This window comes from Dasypus novemcinctus, unplaced genomic scaffold (genome assembly GCF_030445035.2).
Source record: "Dasypus novemcinctus isolate mDasNov1 unplaced genomic scaffold, mDasNov1.1.hap2 scaffold_612, whole genome shotgun sequence".
Lineage (NCBI taxonomy): Eukaryota > Metazoa > Chordata > Mammalia > Cingulata > Dasypodidae > Dasypus > Dasypus novemcinctus.
This window is the reverse complement of record NW_026688576.1, coordinates 13183-34802: the sequence shown is the minus strand read 5'-3', so window position 1 is coordinate 34802 and position 21620 is coordinate 13183. Positions and strand designations below refer to the sequence as shown.

General features: G+C 56.3%; 1 protein-coding gene across 1 annotated transcript; it reads left to right on the top strand.

Moving 5' to 3' along the window:
- Positions 1-424: 424 nt before the first annotated feature.
- On the top strand, positions 425-21288 carry LOC101428229 (trimeric intracellular cation channel type A). The gene is made up of 6 exons (XM_058292945.2): positions 425-590; positions 13450-13606; positions 13854-14038; positions 15009-15096; positions 19601-19718; positions 19905-21288. The coding sequence occupies exons 1-6, from the start codon at positions 467-469 to the stop codon at positions 20115-20117; spliced, it is 885 nt and encodes a 294-aa protein (XP_058148928.1). The 5' UTR covers positions 425-466; the 3' UTR covers positions 20118-21288.
- The last annotated feature ends 332 nt before the right edge of the window (positions 21289-21620 follow it).

Genomic DNA, 21620 nt, shown 5'->3' with positions numbered 1-21620 from the left:
ACCGGGCCCCAAGGGGGGGCGGGGGGTCGAGCCTGACCGGGCCCCAAGGGGGGCGGGGGTCGTGCCTGACCGGGCCCCAAGGGGGGCGGGGGTCGAGCCTGACCGGGCCCCAAGGGGGGCGGGGGGTCGAGGCTGACCGGGGCCCCAAGGGGGGCGGTGGGTCGTGCCTGATCGGGCCCCCCAAGGGGGGCGGGGGTCGTGCCTGACCGGGCCCCAAGGGGGGCGGGGGTCGTGCCTGACCGGGCCCCAAGGGGGTCCGGGCCGGGCGGGCTCCGTGGGGGCGGGTCCCCGAGTGGAGAGGGGGCCCCGGGGGCCCGGCGGCGTGCGGGAGGCGCCTCCGGGGCGCTGCGCTCGCGCCTCCTCCCCCGCGGGGGGCGGTGCGGGGGGCGGGCCCGGCGGCCGGTGCGGGGGGCGGGCTCGCGGCGGCCGCGGGCCGGGGGCCGGGGTGGGAGCGGGCGGGCGCGCCATGGAGCTGCTGTCGGCGCTGAGCCTGGGCGAGCTGGCGCTGAGCTTCTCGCGCGTGCAGCTCTTCCCGGCCTTCGACCTCAGCTACTTCATCGTCTCCATCCTCTACCTCAAGTATGAGCCAGGTGAGCCCGGGCGGGGGGCGCCGAGGGGCCTGGGGGGCGGGGGGGGGGGGGTGCTGGCGAGGGGGAAGGGGCCAGCTGGTGGCGCGGGGGAGAACCGGGCAGGCCCGGGGACTGGCTCTGGGTGGGGCTGGGGGGGGCCCACGCGGGCGCCGCAATCGTGGGGAGAAGGGCCTGGGGTTCGAGGGGAAAAGCCCCCCGGGCCTGGCCGCTGGGGGAGGGAAGGCATCCGCAGGCTGCGGGTGGGAGGGGAAGGTGGAGGGGGGGGGAACAGGTGCTGGCGAGGGAGGAAGGCGCGGCCCCCCCCCAGCCGTGACCTCTCCCCCCCCCTTGCCCTTGGCAGCCCGGCTGGGTGGCTATATAAGGACCCGCCCGTTGGGGGCCGAGATCCCGCTGGGAAAAGTGACACCCGCTGCTTCTCCTGGGCCCCGGCCCCCTGGTGCCCTCCACCTCCCCAGATCACCCTGCGCCCCCCCCCGGGGGGTCAGCCTTCTCCTGCAACCCCAGAGTCCCCCCTGCGGCTGGGGCACTGCAGAAGGGAAGCCCCTGCACCTTGAATTTTTAAAATCGTTTTTGGGATGAGAATGCATGGCCTCTTTAGGCTGTGCTATTTTTGTACAAGGATCACCGGCAGCGGGCCTTGCCTGGTATAAATATCTCCCAGCATTTCCCTGTTTGGGGCACAGTTGCACGCTAAATGGAGAATAGAATTTCATTTTAGGAAAAAAGATCAAACCATCCCCCCCAAAAAAACTCTGGGACCTCCCTCTCGCTTGGATGTCAAGGACTTGTACATTCTCTTCTCAGAATGGAAAAGCTCTGCAGTCTTTCAGATGATACAAATAGGGGCTCTTGTTTATTTTTTAAAAAGAAATCAAACCAGAGGAACAGAAAGGGAAAAAAAAAAAATTACGGCGAGCATCGTGCCGGGCGCTTTCCCTCCCCTGGATGCGTTTGTACCCAGGTCCTGATGGATACAAATGCAAATCCGATCATGCCCTCCTCGTGCAGTGTTTTGTCTTATTTTTTACCTGCAGGAACTGATTTCTTTAAAAAGTCCTTCCCACCTGGAGGACATTGTGTTCAGGGAAGCAAGGCAGGCACCAAAGGACAAATACGGGGCCACTGCATTACTCTGATCGTTGTGTAACGTGTTGTACGATTCAAAAAAACATTTATAGGTGTCCAGTAAAAAAAAAAAAAAAAAAAAAAGCTATTCCAGGCAGCAGTCCAAGCCAAATCAACTTGGCCCCTGGACTGTCTTGGAGTGAACTTGGAATTGACTGTCCTGGGTGGGAAAGGATTGCCAGTGGCTCAGACCCCCCAGCCCGGCGGAAAAGCCCCCAAATGGGGAGGGCTGAAGCCCCAAGCTGTCAAACCAGGTGTCCCAATCTGGATCTCCTGCAGAAGCAAGATCAGCTGAGGCTGGAGTGCCCAAAAGTGTGCATTTCAGTGCCGCTCAACCTTGGCTGCACCCACGCAGCTCCCCGCCCCGGCCCACTCCCCTGCACAGGGGCCACCCCCTGCGAATATCCGAGGGCGACTCCCAGTCTTTGCACATCCTTCAAACTCCGCATTGGAAACCAGCACCCGGTCCAGCTCCGGCTCCTCCATTTATAACCGGGGAAACCGAGGCACAGCAAGGTCAAACCCGCCATCGGCCTGCGGGCCCCCGGCTGGTAGATGGCATCAGGATTCGAACCCGGCCCTGCCTGCCCCCCAAGATCCCGAGAGCCCAGCCGGGTATTTCCTAGCCCTCAGTTTTACCCTGTTCATCTGTAAAATGGGCTCATGGGCAAAATAATCTTGGCCGCCCCCTGCTGGTCATTGTGGAGCCGCGGTCTGGGGGGGGAGAGGCTGAGACACCCTTGAGGGCTGCTTACTCTTACTCTGAGGGCTGTGGGGGCTCGTGGTACCTGGGCTACAGGTGTGCTCTGAGCAGCGCAACTTCCTGCATTAGCCCTGCCCAGGTCCCTCCCAGAGCTGCAGGTTCACACTCTGCATTCCAGCAGGACCCCCCCGGGGTGACTCAAGCTCCAGGAAGCTTCAGAACCCCTGGAGTAAAAGGAGAGGGGTGCTGCTTATTAAACCCGGAGCTTGCACCCCCCGGGGCAGGGGAGAAAGGAAGGAAGCCCTGGCTGTCAGCCGCATCCTTGAAAGAATAAATGAATGAACGAACGTGGTTCCCACACGTGGTTGCAAAGGAAGATCTCGCGGGGTGCTCTTAAAAACCCTGACGTCAGGCCACCCGTTAAAAGAAGAGCCTCGGGGTGGGGGCTGGCGCCGGTCTTTTTAAAACTCCCCCCAGCGAGAAAAACCAGCCGTCTACACCTGCTTCCCTAACCCAGGCAGTACGGATGCCAGGATTCAGGCCTTCTCTGTGGCGCGGCTTGCCCCGGCCACCCCCCCACCCCCAGCGGTGACCACCAGAAAAAGTCTCCAGGTGTCACAAACTGTCCCCAGCCCAGCTGCGAGCCCCCCCACCCCAGTCGAGAGGAAGAAGAGACGAATTCCCTTCTAATGCGTTTTGCTCGCCGTTTGCTCCGCGCCGATGAGTCACGGGAGGAACTTGGCAAGCCCCGGCCAGGTGTGACAAGGACATCAGCCTGGACAGGGAAGGGGCGTCCTCCAGCTCTCCCGGCGAGTTGGCCGCACGCCTGGGGGTGACAGCCCGTCTCTCCGGCTTCCTGGAGCCACCCAAGGACCAGCGAGAGGGACCAAGAAGGAGTCTGTTGGCTCTTCACCTGTGGCCACGGTAGAATCCTCGTTTCCCTTTCCTTCCGGGGCGGCTGGGAGGCTGTGGACGCTGACAAGGAGCGCGACGCACGGCCGCTGCGCGCCGTCGCCGAAACAGTAGGCCGGGAAACTGAGGCCGGGCAGGCGGAGAGGCCCAGGGACAGAGCCAGGCCTCAGTCCCCGCCGTGGTCCCCTGAGGACACGGACCTGGGAAAGAACTCAAGCCCGGGGGGTTATTTTTAGATGGAGGGGTATCCATTTCTGCAAAACAGGGGCTCCTCGCGGGACTGGAAGTGCAGCTGCTCTGAGGATTAACTCCCTGCCCGGCACATCTTAAACAGAAGCAGAAGGGCTGCTCGGCTGCAGCCTTTCAGGAGCCGGGTGACTTTGGAGATCTGGGACAACCTTGAGCGTGTAAATCCAGGCTGACCTTGGAGGGGGAAACCTTCCACTCCAACCGTTGTTAGGAGCTGAGCACAAAAAGGGCCCAGGGCCCCCACCCGCCGGAGAGGCGAAGGGACTTGGCGAGAAACGGTTTGTCCCAACTCACGTGGTTGGCAGGGGCCATGAAGGGAGAGCAAGTGCGGTAATGTCTTAAATTTTACTGCGGCGATAATACAGAACAGAAAATTTCCCATTTTAACCCTTCCAAAGTAGACCGTCCGGTGGCACTAATTACGTTAAACGTCAGCGTGTCGCAGCCGTCACCTCCCTCCGTTACCGGAACTTTTTTTTTCCCCCGTGACCAAAATTTTGTCGTCACCTCGAACGGAAGCCCGGGACCCGTTTAGCAGGAATTCCCCATTTACCCTCCCCCGGCCCCTCGTCATCTCAGCGCTCCTTGCTGGCTCTCCAAATCTGCCAGTCCTAGATCTTTCCTCGAAGTGGAGCCGCACGTCTTGTGCCGGACTTAATGTCCCTGAGCAAGGTCCGTCTGTGTGACACATATGAACCCTTCATTCCATTTCATGACCAGATCACATGCCATCGCACGGACGCGCCACGTGTTGCTTCTCATCCGCTAGAGGACACTTGAGCCGCGTCCCCCTATCGCGGATAAAGCCAAGCCGAACGCGCCTGTACGAGCGTCTCTCTGCGTACCCTGTTTTGAATTTCTTCGGGTCTAGGAGCGGGATGGCCGTGTCGCATGGCCATTCTGTGTCTCACCCTTTGGGGAACCGCCACACCACTGCCCACAGCGGCTGCACCAGTTTCCGTTCCCACCAGCGCTGCCCCGAGTTCCGAGTTCCGTTTCTCCACGGCCGCGCCCGCACGTTTTCCAGGCGCCCTGCACCGCGTCCCTTCTTGGGTCTCGCCCTCCTTCCACATTCTCCCGTGTTCTTTGCTTTGCTTGTTCTTCACCGCCTTCTCCCCTAGGAAATCCCGCCCACCATGCAGATGTCAGCTTGGACGTTGCTTTCGAAAAGGTGCCTCACCTCCTGAGCACGGAGTTAGACCCTCAGAGCACCGTGTGCCTCTCCTTCATGTGATTTGACCGTTGTCTCTGGAATTGTCGGGTGCACGCGGCGTCCCTTCCAGACTGAACCCCGCAGAGGCCGTGACGGAACCAGCTTCCGTGCCTTGCCGAGGCCCTGGCCCTCCACGGGTGCTCCAAAGAATTCCTCGAGCCCTTGGGTGACCTTGGGCAAGCCACCTGCCCTTGAGGAAACCTGGTCTCCTCCTCCGTCCAGCTATCAGCATCTAGGGGCGCTGTAACAAATGACCATCCACCGGGTGGGGCTTGAAACAGGAGAAATGAGTTCTCTCACCATTCTGGAGTCCAGACGTCCAAAATTTCAGGGTGCCGGCAGGGTCAGTGCCTCCTGGAAACTTTCTCCCTTTCTCCCACCCCCTGGTGATGGCTGGCGGTCCTCGGCTCGTAGATGGCTCGTTCTGCCCTCTGCCTCCGCGTCTCGTGGCCGTCAGTCGCTGGACCTACGGCGTCCTCTTTTCTAAGGACACTTCCGTGGAGTTTAGGACCCACCTAAATCCCACCCAGAGACCCTGTGGCTGATTGCCTCCGCAGAGACCCTTGTTCCAAGCAAGGTCACGTGGACATGAACTTGGGGGGGGTATGCTACCCAACCTGCTTGGGACGGGGCCACGTGACGCTCGGGGCCTGAGGTCTAACGGCCGAAGCAGGCATTCCTGGGTGGGCATGGGGAGCGAGGCAAGGGAAGGCTGCCTGGGGTGAACCCTTAAGAGTGGGGAGATGGTCCCCAAGTGGCCGGCACGGCAGCCCATTCTCAGGAGATGGTCGGCCAGGAGGGACGCTCCGTCGGACTCGTTCAGCGCCGTCAACCCAGGACCCGGCGCGGTGGACGTTCGTGTCGAGCTCTTCTACTCACGACTGGGGCTTGACCAGCTTCTCTGTGTCCGACACGAACACAAGGTGGCGGTTCCTGCCTCGCGGGAGAATTCCGTTCAAATCAGAGTCGAGGGGACCGATGGTGTATGCGCGCGGCCACGTAAATACCTTCCCGTATAGGACGTGGCACGGTGTGTTAGTCAACCAGAGGGGCGCTGGTGCAAAACACCAGAAGCTGGTTGGTTTTCGTAAAGGGTATTTATTTGGGGTAGGAGCTCACAGATATCAGGCCATAAGGCATAAGTGACTTCCCTCACCAAAGTCTATTTCCACGTGTGGGAGCAGGATGGTGGCCGACGCCTGCGAGGGTTCAGGCTTCCTGGGTCCCTCCTTCCAGGTCTTGCTTCTCTCTGTGTTCGGGATTCCTCTCTTCCCAGGGCTTGCTTCCTTCTGGGCTCAGGGTTCCTCTCTTCCCAGCACTTGCTTCTCTTTCCTCTGTGAGCTGACTTCCCGGGGCTCCAGCTTAAGACGCCAGCATGAAACTCCAACATCAAAACTCCAGCGTCAAAAGCCCTCAACTCTGTCCTTTGCCTTTTATCTGTGAGCCCCCACCCACCAAGGGGCGGGGACTCAACGCCTTAATGACGTGGCCCGATCAAAGCCCTAATCCTAACTTAATCACACCCAGGTATGGACCAGATTACAAACATAATCTAATACCTATTTTTGGAATCCATAACCATATCGAACTGCTACACACAGAGAAGCCAAATGTTAGCATCTGGCCAAAGGGGTGCTGATGCAAAGTACGAGAACTCTGTTGGCTTTTACAGAGGGTGTTTATTTGGGGTATGAAGCTCACAAGGCCCCAAAGTGTCCACCGCAAGGTACCATAAGAGGTACTTTCTCACCCAGTGTCTGTTGCCACATAAGACGGCGGGCGATGTTTGCGTGGATTCAGCCTTCCTCATTTTCTTTCTTTTTTTTTTTTTTTTAAAGATTTATTTTTTATTTACTTAATTCCCCTCCCCTCCCCCGGTTGTCTGTTTTCTGTGTCTGTTTGCTGCGTCTTGTTTCTCTGTCCGCTTCTGTTGTCGTCAGCGGCACGGGAAGTGTGGGTGGCGCCATTCCTCGGCAGGCTGCTCCCTCCTTCACGCTGGGCGGCTCTCCTTACGAGTGCACTCCTTGCGCGTGGGGCTCCCCTACGCGGGGGACACCCCTGTGTAGCAGGGCACTCCTTGCGCGCATCAGCACTGCTCATGGGCCAGCTCCACACGGGTCAAGGAGGCCCGGGGTTTGAACCGCGGACCTCCCATGTGGTAGACGGACGCCCTAACCACTGGGCCAAAGTCCGTTTCCCCCTCATTTTCTTAAGGCTCCGTGGTCCCAGCTGCTTCTGATCTCAGCTATAGGCTGGCGGAGGGCTCGTCTCTCTTCCTGGGGCCTCAGGATCCTCTTCCACATTTATGGCGCTTTCTCTCTTTTCTCGCGTATCTGCTGCCTCTGTGTTCTTGACTGAGCGTCTGTTTATACAGCCCACCAAGGGGGCAGGGCCTCAGTGCTGCACGTCCTAATGAAGTGGTCGCACCAAAGCCCTAACCCTAACCCTAACCCAAAAGCATCTCAGCTGAACCTGATACCGTCAGAGGGTATCACGTCCAGAGGAACAGGCCAGTTTACAAACATGATCCCTCTTTTTGGAATTCATGCATAATCTCAAACTGCCACAGTAACTTAGAGACAAAAGCCATCCAGTCTCTAGAATGACGGTGGCACTTGCCAAAAACTTCCAAGCTCTTTTCCTTGGATTAGCCTTTGGATTAATAAGAGTGCCGGTTTTGTAAGCTCATCATTTCACGTCTCCATTGAGTGGGGTTCTCATTTTTATACAATGAAGTTGTGTGAGGGCATTCCTTGACATCAGCTGTCATGTCTCATTCACGGTGATGAGAGCAGAATAGTGGACCTTACAACTTGATCCTAAGGCTCCTTTCTGGTGGGGAAAGAACGAATCAAATAAAATAAAGCACCATACTCAGGGAAAGACCCAGCTTCAGGCACTGGGGTGTAGCTTTAGAAGATTAGGACAGTATCGGCATAGGGGTATAATTTAATTATCTTTTAAAAATTAAGAAGACTTTAACTAGGTAATACAAAGTGTAAGAGTTTGATTCATACACACTAATCCTCTAGTCATGTTGTGTTTTTGTAAACTTACTTTTTTAAGAAAAAAAATGTAAGTGGAGCAGGTGTAGCTCAGCAGCTGAGCACACACTTCACGTGTACAAGGTCCTGGGTTCAATCCCAGGCCCTCCTAAAATAAATTTAAGTAAACTTTATTTCAGCTTCAAAAAATAAAATAACAGACAAAAGGCAGCTTAACAAATTATGGAAGTATTACTTTAAAAATTCTGTCCAGGCACATTTATCCCATTTAACCCTAAAAAGAATTGTTTCTCCGTTGTTCAGAAAGATACGTAAATGAGCACAGATTGGTTAAGTGACACGACCAAGGTCTCTTTGTTATGAAGAAAATGAAAAAAAAATGCTTGTTCATATTCATATCTAATAAAACTAAATCCCCTATTATTTTCTCACCTTTAGCATTGATATAGTACCTCTTTGCCTTTGCTACAAAAATATTACAATATTACCGTTAACTATATTCTCTAAGTTACAATAGTTGCATTTTTCCATGTATCACCATATTCTTAACACCTTGCAATAGCCTGAGAAACAGCCTTTTTTTTTTTTTTTTTGATTTTGAGAAGGAAAAATGGTTTATTGACGGCCGGCCGGACTTGGGAGCTTTCTGTTTCAATCCCGAGCCTTATATTTATATTATATGAGACTTTTCATATAATATAAGTATGATATCATATATCATACTTATATTATATAAGCCTTATATTAATTATAATTATATGATACTTTTTATCTTATATTATATGATACTTTTTATCTTGAAAGAGTTTAAGACACACAAGAAGTTGCAAAAATTTTACAGGGTGTTCCCGGGTACCCTTCCCCCACTTCCCCAGATGACAACACCTTACATAACCACAGCTTGTTTTTTTTTTTCTTAACTTTTTATTTTGAAATAATTTCAAACTTACAGGCTAGTTGCAAAAATACTCCAAACCCATATAGAGAACTCCAACATACCCCTACCTGGATTCCCAGATCCACCAATCTTTTGATATTTTGCCACATTTGCCATATGATTCCTTCTTTCTGTGTCTGTATCTAGATTATCTCTCCCTTCATCCACCCATCTATTCAATTTTCTATCTCACCTACTTATCTCCATCCATCCATCCGTTGATCATCTATCCATCATCCATCCATCATTTCTGTATTATGTGTCTATGTACCTACCTACCATCTATCCACCCACCCATTCATCCATCCCTCCATCCATCCATCCGTTGATCATCTACCCATCATCCATCCATCGTATTATGTATCTATGTACCTACCTGCCATCTATCCATCCATCCATCCATCCATCCATCCGTCATCTATCTACCCATCATCCATCCATTGTTTATGTATTATATATCTTTGTACCTACCTACCATCTATCCATCCATCCATCCATCCATCCATCATCTATGTATTATGTATCTATGTATCTACCTGCCCACCCATCCATCCATCTATCCACCATCTATCTATAGATCTGTCTATACCATAGCTCATTATTAGAGTCAGGAAACTGACAGTGAAACAACACTATTATCTCAACTACAGACCTTTATTCCACAGTTTTTACATGCACTTTTCTTTTGGGTACAGTTCTATGAAACTGTATCACATGTAGATTCAAGTTACCACCACCACAGGTATGGCATAGAACGTTCCGTCACCACAAAGCAACGCCCTCCTGCCGTCTTCTCTAGTTAGACCCTCATCCTACCCCTAATCCCTCACCAACCCCTGATCTGTTCACCCTATAATTCCATCACCAGGAGAATGTGACGTGAGTCTGTGACCTTCTGTGATTGGCTGTTTTCACTCCATCATGCCCTCAAGGACCTTCTGTGATTGGCCACTGTCACTCCATCATGCCCTCGAGGGCCTTCTGTGATTGGCTATTTTCACTCCCATCGTTCCCTCAAGAACCTCCTGTGACTGGCTGTTTTCACTCCCATCATGCCCTTAAATACCTGTGATTGGCTGTTTTCACTCCATCATGCCCTCAAGGACCTTCCGTGATTGGCCATTGTCACTCCATCATGCCCTTGAGGACCTTCTGTGATTGGCTGTTTTCACTTCCGTCATGGCCTCAAGGACCTTCTGTGATTGGCCATTGCCACTCCATCATACCCTTGAGGACCTTCTGTGATTGGCTGTTTTCGCTTCCGTCATGGCCTCAAGGACCTTCTGTGATTGGCCATTGCCACTCCATCATACCCTTGAGGACCTTCTGTGATTGGCTGTTTTCGCTTCCGTCATGGCCTCAAGGACCTTCTGTGATTGGCCATTGCCACTCCATCATACCCTTGAGGACCTTCTGTGATTGGCTGTTTTCACTCCCATCATTCCCTCAAGAACCTTCTGTGACTGGCTGTTTTCACTCCCATCATGTCCTTAAAGACCCGTGATTGGCTGTTTTCACTTCCGTCGTGGCCTCCACGTTGTTGCTTTTGATTGCTGGGTAGTTTCCATGGTTTCCAGGGGATGGACCACAGTTTGCTTATCCAGTCACCTCTTTTTTTTCTTTTTGACCATAATCTCAAGATTTTATTGTCAAAACAGAAGACAAAGCTTAGAACTGGATCACTTGGCCCTTTCCCTTCTTGTCTTCCAAGTGTTTGCATCTCTTAATAGCCAACATCCTCTTAGATCTGCAATTGGGCTCCACGCATTCAAGCCTCAGCACAATCTTTTTTGTAGTTTTAGCTTTTTTTCCAGAAAATTGGCTCAGCCAGCCCACCATAGCCTCTCTGCTTCCTGTCATAACGATGCTTTTCCTGGGCATGAAAAGAACCCCTGCCCTTCTGTACTGTGCCGCTTTGTGGGGCCGGCGCTGGCCGCACTTCTTACAGGAAGTCCGGCAGGTTTTGGGAAGCTCCGCCACGTCTGCATGGGTGCTATCAGCACGAAAACCGGAAGGACCTTTGGGCTGTTTACAAATAAAGTTGCTATGAACATTTGCGAACAGGCTCTTGTGTGAACGTCATCTCCCCCTTCTCCAAACAAAATCTGGTGCAGAACTCTGCGATGAATCAGAGAAAGCAGATGTGTTCTGTTTGAAACAGAGTGGGGGGCCAGAACATAACCCGTCTGCGGTGGCTTGGAGCTGCGCACCCCGGAAAAGCGGGCTGTCCCCCTGAATGCCTCCCTGTGGGTGGGAACTCACTGTAAATCGGACCTTTCGATGAGGTTGGCTTCAGCTGCGGTGTGGCCCCGCTGAATCAGGATGAGTCTTTGTTCTGTAACTGGAGGCCTTATGGAGAAGGCCACAGAGAAAGAAGCCAAGAGAAGCTAGAAGCTGGAAGAGAAAGGAGAGGACTTCGGCGTGTAATGGAAAAACCAAGGAACGAATGCGCAATCGTCCAGGAGAAAGCTGACACGTCGATTTTGGAGTTCCCTCAAAACCATGAGCCAATACCGCCCCGTCTTTCAAACCAACCTGTTGTATGGCACTTGTCTTAGCAGGAGGGAAACTAAAACACCACCGGTCTCTCCTTTACCCCCGCAGACCATCGGGATTGCCAGGAACGTGGTTTGGAAATTACTGTCTGCAGGTACTCTATCAGTTTCCTGAAGGTGCTGAACCAATGGCCGCCAGTGGCGCAGCTAAAAACCACAGAAATGTATTTGCTCACAGTTCTGGGAACCAGAGGTCAGCAGGGCCACGGTCCCTGCAAAGCAGTTACAGGAGGACCCTTCGTCACCTCTACCAGCTTCTGACGTCACCCGGTCCTTGGCAGTCTCAGCCTCTGGCGTCACGTGGCCGTCTCCTCGGTGTGTGTCTCCCCTGCCTCTCTGCCCACGTTTCTCTTTTCTTATAAGGTCCACCCTAATCCAGTATGACCTTGTCTTCCCTGGGTAACATCTGCAAAGACCCTGTTTCCAAATAAAGCCACATTCTGAGGTTCCAGGTGAGCGTGAATTTTTAAAAATAACAATTCAGTGAAAACTTATACATCAGTTGATGTTGCCGTAAGTTTTACTGGTTTAAAGCAATTTTTGTAGGGAGTGGTTGTAGCTCAAGTCACCTGCTTTCCATGTATAAGGTCCCAGGTTCGATCCCCAGGACCTCCGACAAACAAACAAAAAAGAAACAACTCTCAGGAAGTGGATGTGGCTTAAGCAATTTGAACTCTTCCTGCCACATGGGAGGCCCCAGGTTCAGTTCCCAGTGCCTCCTGGAGAAGACGAGCAGGACAGCAAGCTAGCACAACGAGCTGGCTTGGTGAGCTGACGCAACAAGGAGACACAAAGAGGAAACACAATGAGAGACACAACAAAGGGAGCGGAGGTGGCTCAAGCAACTGAGTGCTTCTCACCCACATGGGAGGTCCCAGGTTCGGTTCCCGGTGCCTCCGAAAGAGAAGACAAGCAGACAGAACACACAGCGAATGGACACAGAGAGCAGACAGCAAGTGCAAGCAACGAGGAGGAGGAATAAAAAGAAAACTCTCATTGGGGAGCAGATATAGCTCAAGTGGTTGATTGCCTGCTTCCCAGGGTTCAATCCCTGGTACCTCCTAAAAAAATTTTTTGTAACTGCAAAGGAATAAGCTGAAACATAGAAAATAAAATATTTGCCAGTCCATTATCTACATTTTCTTCACCTTGGGCATGAGCCCATCCCCCTTGTCTGCAGGACATTGGGACACTGGCCATCACTCCTTTTGCTCTGTGTGGTTTGCAATTTACTGACTTAAGAATCAACCGGGGAACATTTAAAAATCCAAAATCCAGACCACTCACTGAGCATCTTCTTTCAGGAGTGGACCTCTTGTTTCTCTTTGCTAAGTAAGGCCACTCTTTTGTAATCTGTTTGCCTTGAGTTTGTAAGACTAGTTCATCTAGTATCGTTTATTAGCTTATTGTAGCCTCATCTAGTATCATTTATTAGCCTGTTATATCCTCAGCTGCAGAAACTGAAATGAGTTGCTTTTTTCCCTCTTTATTTTCCTTTTGCTTTGGAATCAAGTACCAAGGGCGATGATAGGGTCAAGTCCGCAGGGCCGTGGAAACCCAGAGGTCGTAGTGACTGGCTCTGCCGAGCACAGAAGCCTTCCTGGAGGAGGCGGCCCTTGGCCTTCTCTGCTTCTGTGTCCCTGCACCTCCCATGCCAGCATCTTGGAAATCCCCCTCTACCTTCCCACCCCTAGAGTCTTCCTGTTTGCATAATTCTTCTGGGGACCTTGGGCAGTGGCGTCAGCCTGAGGCTGGAGTACCGACTTCGGTATGTTCCCAGCCGCACGTCGGTCCGTCTCGCCAAACCTCGGTCTCCTCGCGGGGATAATAAGACCCTTGGGATGGTAATAGTCCTCACTTGGCCAAGACTGCTGATGAGAACCCAGTGGTCCTTCCCGTGAATGCCTCTCCATGTGTCTGGAACCCAGGAGTGCCGGCATCACCGTCGCCCTCTCTGAGCTCAGAGGAAAGAGCCCCGATCGAGCTCTGCCTTTCTGCCCGTGTGACACTGGCCGTAGGCACAGCCCCTCTGGGTTTGGTCTCTTCATCAGAAATGGGCAAGACCGCACGGCCCTGGGCGGGTGCTCTGACGAGGGCAGGGGGCCACGGCACGTGCCCGGCACCCAGTGGCGGCAAACGCTCCTGTGGCCCCCCCCCCAGGAGCTGTCGAGCTGTCCCGGCGCCACCCCGTGGCCTCCTGGCTGTGCGCCATGCTGCACTGCTTCGGGAGTTACATCCTGGCGGACCTTCTCCTGGGAGAGCCCGTGATCGACTACTTCAGCAACAACTCCAGCATCCTGCTGGCCTCGGCCGTGTGGTAAGCCATCGTCGGGCGTGGGAAAGCGGAGCCCCCGGGGTAGGGGGTTTGGGACCACCAGCAGCTCAGGTATCAAGGAGGTGGGAGGAAACAGGACCCAGCACAGCCCCCACGATGGCCCCGAGCAGCCCTCTCCACGCCCCAAGCCTGGCACATTGAGGAGGGGGGCTCTGGGCACAGCCTTGCCTCCCAGGGCCCCCCGTGGTTTGCCGCTGCCCGCCCGATGATAGGCATCCTCTCTCCGAAGGTACTTGATCTTCTTCTGCCCCATGGACCTTTTCTACAAGTGCGTCTGCTTCCTGCCCGTGAAGCTCATCTTCGTGGCCATGAAAGAGGTTGTGAGGGTCCGCAAGATCGCGGTGGGCATCCACCATGCGCATCACCACTACCACCACGGGTGGTTCGTCATGATCGCGACCGGCTGGGTCAAAGGTAACTGGGACGACGACGACGACGAGAAGCTTGGCTGTCGTCTCTGGGGCAGGGTTTCTCAGCCTCAGCGCCACTGAGATTTGAGGCCAGGTCGTGCTCGATGGTGGAGCCAGACAAGCACCTGTGCACCACAGGAGGCTTAGCAGCTTCCCTGCCCCCGGTCCACTAGATGCCACTGCTTCTTCCAGAGGAGAAAACCAAAAACGGCTCCAGTTTCCCAAGGGCTGAACCACACACGATAAACACAGCTGCCCCGAAGCTGTAACCATAGAGCGCTACAATAATAAACATATATGCACCAAATAACAGGGCACCAAAATACTAACAGACATAAAGGGAAAAATAGACAATGTAGCAAGGATAGTTGAAGAGGCAGACCAAAGGGGTAATAGGAAGAGAAGGGATGTCCACAAGGGTCCCAGAAAGCCACTGGGCAACTCATCCCTGCTTCCCGTGGTCTACAAGGACAGGCAAAGTGCCAGAGCCTGGAATCGCCCCTCACTGAGCCACGGTGTCCCTCCAGACTAGAACACGGCTTCTCACACGTGGCAAAAATCACCCCTTCAGTGGGGAAATCATGCCGTGCACTGTGGGACACTCAGCCGCGTCCTCGGCCTTGGCCCACCAGATGCCAGCACCCTCCACCCAGTCGAGACAACTAAGAATGTCTCTAACATTGCCGAGTGTCCCTTGGGGGACGGAATCACGTCCAGATGAGAACTCCCGCTCCCTGGAACTTATCGGGCACCACGTGTCCCTCCAGGGTGGACGGTGAGGACCGAGGTAGGGATCCGAGCCTCCTTGTCAGCCTTCTCTGGGCCTCAGTTTCCCCACCCGCCACCCCAGGCTCCCTGTCCCTCTGGGGAAAGGCTCCGGGGGGGCGGTTTGACTGTCTCCTTGGGAATCCGGCCAAGAGACAGAGCGGGGAGCGGGGAGTGGCAGATTCACCCGGTAGCGCCCTTTCCCGCAGGCTCTGGCGTGGCGCTCATGTCCAACTTCGAGCAGCTGCTCCGGGGAGTCTGGAAGCCCGACTCCAACGAGGTCCTGCACATGTCCTTGTGAGTACCTCGCCCTCCCTCCCTCCCGTACCTCCTGGGTCCCCCGCGCCTGAAACTGCCAGACACCTGCAGAGGCTGCAACCCCTGGCCCTGCCCTCCAGGAGCTGCCGGGGGTGGGAAAGACCACCACTGGGGGAGCCCGGGGGGGAGGCAGGGCTGCGGGGCAGAGGCGACATCCGATCTGGGTTTTGAAGTATGAGCCGAGAGGAAACTCTGCAGTGTTGAGTACCAAAAAAAAAAAAAAAAAAAAAAAAGCAGAGGTAGGACCCAGTTTGCCAGGGCCATGGTGGGGAGCATGGGGTGGGCTGAGTGGGGACCCCCCCATCCAGACCCCAAATCGATTGCATGTAGTCGAGTGCATTTTTTTCTAAAACTTATTGTGGTGGTATACATTCAACTCACAATTTCCCATTCTGATACTTTCTTTTAAAGATTTATTTATTTCTCTCCCCTCTCCACCACCCCGGTTGTCTGCTCTCTGTGTCTATTTGCTCCGTCTTCTTTGTCCACTTCTGTTGTTGTCAGCGACACGGGAATCTGTGTTTCTTTTTGTTGCGTCATCTTGCTGTGTCAGCTCTCCGTGTGTGCGGCACCATTCCTGGGAAGGCTGTACTTTCTTTCGCACTGGGCGGCTCTCCTTACGGGGCGCACTCCTTGCGTGTGGGGCTCCCCTACGCGGGGGACACCCCTGCGTGGCAGGGCACTTCTTGCGCGCATCAGCACGCGCGTGGGCCAGCTGCACACGGGTCAAGGAGGCCCGGGGTTTGAACCACAGGCCTCCCATGTTGTAGACGGACGCCCTAAACACTGGGCCAAGTCCGCTGCCCATTCTGACACTTCTAAGTATAGAAATCTGTACCATTGCTTACATTCATGATATTGTGCTGCATCTCGACCATCTGTGACCCAAACTTTTCCATCGCCCCAGATGGAAAACTCTGCACCCCTGAAGCAATAACTGTCCTTTCTCTGGTAACCTGTAGTGCGCTTTTTTCTCTTTGAATTTATCCATCCCGGATAGTTCCTGTAAGTGGCATCATACACTTGTCCTTTTGTGTCTTAGCCCAATGCATTTTTTTATCCCTCACCCCCTTTGTTTGCGCTTGCTGACTGCTTTCTGTGTCTGTTCATTGTGTGCTCGTCTTCTTTTTAGGAGGCACCGGGGACCAAACCCAGGACCTCCCATGTGGGAGGGAGGCGCCCAACCACCTGAGCCACCTCCAGTCCTTGTTTGTGTCTCTCATTGTGTTGCCTGGCTGTGTCTCTTTGTTGCGTCAGCTCTCCATGCCATCCTGTTGTGTCAGCTCGCCATCTTGCTCATCTCCTTTAGGAGGCACGGGGAAGCGAACCCAGCACCTCCCATGTGGTAGGTAGGTGCCCAACTTCCTGAGCCACATCTAGCCTGACGCATTTTTTAAAAAGATTTATTTATTTATTTATTTATTTCTCTCCCCTTCCCTCCTACCCTCCCGCCCCGGTCGTCTGTTCTCTGTGTCTATTTGCTGCGTCTTCTTTGTCTGCTTCTGTTGTCGGCAGCATGGGAATCAGTGTCTCTTTTTGTTGCGTCATCTTGTTGTGTCAGCTCTCCGTGTGTGCGGCACCATTCCTGGGCAGGCTGCACTTTCTTTCGCACTGGGCGGCTCTCCTTACGGGGCGCACTCCTTGCACGTGGGGCTCCCCTACGCGGGGGACACCCCTACGTGGCACGGTACTCCTTGCGCGCATCAGCACTGCGCATGGGCCAGCTGCACACGGGTCAAGGAGGCCTGGGGTTTGAACCCTGGACCTCCCATGTGGTAGGCAGACGCCCTCACCACTGGGCCACGTCCGCTTCCCCTAATGCATTTTTAATGACCCCCCCCTTGTGGCTTTTTACTTGCTCTCTTCTCTCTGTGTCCATTCTCTGTGCACGCTTCTATGTCTGTATTTTTAAATTTTTTTTTTTTAAAGATTTATTTATTTATTTAATTTCCCCCCTCCCCTGGTTGTCTGTTCTTGGTGTCTATTTGCTGCGTCTTGTTGCTTTGTCCGCTTCTGTTGTCGTCAGCGGCATGGGAAGTGTGGGCGGCGCCATTCCTCGGCAGGCTGCTCTTTCTTTTCACGCTGGGCGGCTCTCCTCACGGGCGCACTCCTTGCGCGTGGGGCTCCCCCACGCGGGGACACCCTTGCGTGGCACGGCACTCCTTGCACGCATCAGCGCTGCGCATGGCCAGCTCCACACGGGTCAAGGAGGCCCGGGGTTTGAACCGCGGACCTCCCATATGGTAGACGGACGCCCTAACCACTGGGCCAAAGTCCGTTTCCCAGTATTTTTAATTTTTTTAATTTATCCCCCCCTTGTGGCTTACTTGTTGTCTGCTCTCTCTGTCCATTCGCTGCACCCTGTTCTGTGTTTTTGCTCGTCTCCCTTTTTGTTGCATCACTTTGCTGAGTCAGCACTCCGCGGTGCTTGCAGGCCAGTGGCGCTCCACGGCATGCGGGCGAGCCCGCCTTCACCAGGAGGCCCCGGGACGCGAACCCAGGGCCTCCCGTATGGTAGGCGGGAGCCCAACTGATTGAGCCACAGCCGCTTCCCCTAATGAATTTTTTAAAAGGCCTCAGAGGTTTGGGCTAGTCGAAAACAAGTTTTCCCAATATAAAATAAAATCCCCCTGTGCCCGTTAAAAGTACACTAGATCAAACGGTTCCTCAGCGGCCAAGCTGGGGAGCTGGGGTCAGGGAGGGACCCAGCCAAGGGTGGGGCGGGCAGAACATGGAGAGCCCACGTCCCCCGCCCCCTCCCCCTGCTGGGACCATCCTCCACGCCCAGGGAGCGTTTGGACCTCAGACATCACCCGACGGGCAACTAAACTCCAGGCTTCATTTGGACGGCGCGAGATTTTCCACAAAGGTCCGTTTTTCCGTTCCGGGATCCCGCATTGCGTCTGGCCCCCGTACAATTTTCAAAGACGTCAGCATGCTCGTTAAATATTTCCCCGTCCTGTACAACAAAGAGAGCCGGAGCCTTTAAACTGTAACAGAACTAAGAGGCTCACCCGTCTACCCACAAAAACCACCTCCCGTGTTAACGTTGCAGAAACGCAGCGTGCTTTTGTCTCCTCCCCAAGAGCAGAAATCCGTTCCCGCGCTCAGTTTACCTTTGAGGCGGCGGGGGCCTGAGTGGCCCCCGTCCCTTGCTGCAGGCAGGGAGGTGGCTTCCGCGCTCTAGTTCTGCCCCGTCGGAGGGGTGACAGGGTTAGGTGGGGTCATGGCCGGCCTGGCGCCCGGTGGCAGGTTGACCATCAAGTCCTTGCGCTGAGCCACGCCGCAGGGGCAGAGGTCAGGGGGCTGCGTCCTGCAATAAGATAAAATTCTAAACACACATTCTGGGGGAAGCAGATGTGGCTCAACGGATAGAGCGTCCGCCTACCACACGGGAGGTCCGCGGTTCAAGCCCCGGGCCTCCTTGACCCGTGTGGAGCTGGTCCATGCGCAGTGCTGATGCGCGCAAGGAGTGCCGTGCCACGCAGGGGTGTCCCCGGCGTAGGGGAGCCCCACGTGCAAGGAGTGCACCCCGTAAGGAGAGCCGCCCAGCGTGAAAAGAAGTGCAGCCTGCCCAGGAATGGCGCCGCACACACGGAGAGTTGACACAGCGAGATGACGCAACAAAGAGAAACACAGATTCCTGGTGCTGCTGATAAGGATAGAAGCGGTCACAGAAGAACACGCAGCGAATGGACACAGAGAGCAGACAATGGGGAAGGGAAATTAAAAAAAAAAAATTTAAAAAACAAACAAAAAAACCACATTGTGGGAGCGGAGGTGGCTCAGGCGATTGGACACGTCTCTCCCACGAGGGAGGCCCTGGGTTCGGTTCCCGGAGCCTCCTCAAGAGAAGACGAGCAGACGGCAACCCCGAACAACAAAGTGGACGGGGGAATAAATAAATCTTTTAAAAATACACACACACACATTCTGCAGGAAAGAAAAGGCAAGTTCAGAAAAGCCCCCCGCGGGGGAGCCTGCCGTCCGAGGGCCCCCACGGGCCTCTCCCCCCCCCATTTCCGTTTTCCAGCGTTTGGCTGGAAGGATCCCCAGAGCTCCGCCAAGCCGGTAAACCTGCGGCGACGGTTTATCACGGCGAAAAGACCCCGATTAAAATCGGCCAAGGGAGGAGGCGCCCGGGGCAGGGCCCGGGAGAGACCGGGTTCCAGCCCCCCGCCCCCTGCCGTCCTCCGCCAGGGGGGTCGTGGCCCAGCGCTCAGTTGTCACGCCGATGCGTGACAGCAGGTGCCAGGTATCGCCAGCCCGGGAAGCTCCGGGGCCCAGGGGTTTTCTTTTAGGGTGGACGAGCCCGCGGGCACAGTGGCCCACCTGGCCCCCTGGTCGACAGCCGTGCTCGCGTCGGGCAGGGTGTCGCGAGGGGGCAGGGGACGCCCGCCCCGTCTCCTCCGAGCCTCCCGGGGCGGGGTGGGGGGCAGGACCTGGGGGTCCCGGGGGGTAACGCGTGGCCGCTGCCTTGCAGCCCCACCAAGGCCAGCTTGTACGGCGCCGTGCTCTTCACCCTGCAGCAGACGCGCTGGCTGCCCGTGTCCAAGGCCAGCCTCATCTTCACCTTCACTCTCTTCATGGTGTCGTGCAAGGTGAGACCCCCCCCCGTGCCCCCCACCTGCCCCCCGAGGGCAGAGCGGGGGGCCGCCGGCCGGTCCAGGGGCGGCCGGGGGCTGGGGAGGGGCAGCGTCCCGGGCTCTTGGGACGGGGCGGGGGAGGGGGGCCGCCCCTGACCTTGGCCCTGCTGACCTGCGGGCCCCCCCCCGCCCCCCCCGCAGGTGTTCCTGACGGCCACCCACTCCCACAGCTCCCCCTTCGACGTGCTGGAGGCCCACGTCTGCCCCGTGCTGTTCGGCACGGGCTGGGGGGCCGAGCACCCCCACAACCACGGGGCCCCCGGCGCCGGCTCCCCGCACTCGCCCCCGCCGGGCAAGGCCAAGGACGAGCCCGGCGAAGGCGCGAGAAAAAAGAAGACCAAGAAGGCGGAGTAGGGGGCCCGCCCCCCCTCCCCCCACCTCGCCTCGACGTTTCCCCCCGGGGGGCCGAGGTGGGGGGGGGGGGCGCAGTGACACGCGGTGGGGCGCGCGGGAACGGGCTCCCCCCTTTGCTCTCTGGGGGCTCGCGGGGGGGCACCCGGGGTCCCGGCAGCGGCCCCGGCCGGCACCCCTGGCGGTGGTCTCTGTCCTCCCCCCACCCCAGCCCCCCAAAACGGCATCCCGGAAGAATTCCAGGCCGCGGGGAGATGCGTTCGTTGGTCCGAGCAGTCCCAGGACTTGCCGCGGGGGTGCGGCCTCCCCCCTGCCCCGGGCCATCTCGAAAGTCTGCTCGTCCCGCCCCCCCCCCGAGCTTCTAGATCCTTCTGTGTGCCTGGGGAGCCCCGGGTCCCGGCGGCGTCCCTTCTCTGAGCCTCACGTCCCGCGTCAGTGCGGGGTCAAGAGGCTCCAGGGCTGCTGAGGGGGCTGCCGCGGCGCCAGAGAGGGGCCGGCGGGCGCGAAAGGCGTTTCAACGAGCAGCTCCGCTCGCGGTCAGCAGGCACGGCCGACTGTCCACCACGTGGCTTTGCGTTCTAGCTCCTCCCTGCTCGTGGGTCAGAGAACCGCACGGGCCAGTCGGCACGGAGGAGGCGTCCAAGGACAAGCCAGGCCCGTGGGAGAGCCCCGGGCAGGGGGACGCGTGGCCCCCGGGCTTCAGGCCGTCCTCGGGCTGGGATTCCAAAACCCACCGCCCGCCGGGTCCCAGCCTCCTCGACCGTGGCTCACACACAGTCACTCAACAAACCCCCTGACCGTGGCTCACACACAGTCACTCAACAAACACCCGGGCGGGCCGAGTCTCGTGCTGCCGCTGGGCGGGGCCTGGCTTTGGGGTTTCCAGGGGGGGGGGCAGAGGCCACCTTCGCCTCGCCCGGCACAGCAAGCCCAGGTCGGGGAGACGCATCACCCGGAGGCTCAGCTGCGGGCGGAGAGTGCCGCGGCGTGGGGGGGGGGCGCGTTGCCCAGCTGCCTGGAAAGTGCCTTGTTCAGGGTGGGCTGGGGTCCTGGGTGGGTGCTGAGGCTCGCAGCGCCCCCAGATTCCTCCGATGGAAATTCGTGTCCGTCGGAGCCTGGCGTCGGGGGGGTCCGCAAATAAAACCGTGGTGAACAAAGCCCGGGGGCTTGTCCCATCCTTTCTCGTGCAGACACGGCGGGGGCTGGCGGCTTCCCCTGGGGCGACCCTCCCAGCAGCCCCCCCGGGGAAGAGGTGGCCATGGTGGGTGGAGCCTCAGGTTTGGGCTCAGGCGATCCTGGGTTCAAATTCAGGCTGTGCAGTGACCCTCCCCTTCTCCGAGTCCCGTGGCTCCTTGGAGAGGAGGGAGCCCCTTTCTCACTGCCCCTCAAGGGTAGTTGGGGGGGGGGGTCGAGTGGGATTTGCAACTCAGAACGAGGCTCATCTGGGAAAGACCCTCTTGAGAGAACGAGAGACACGCCACAGACGGGGAGAAAATCTCCGCAAAT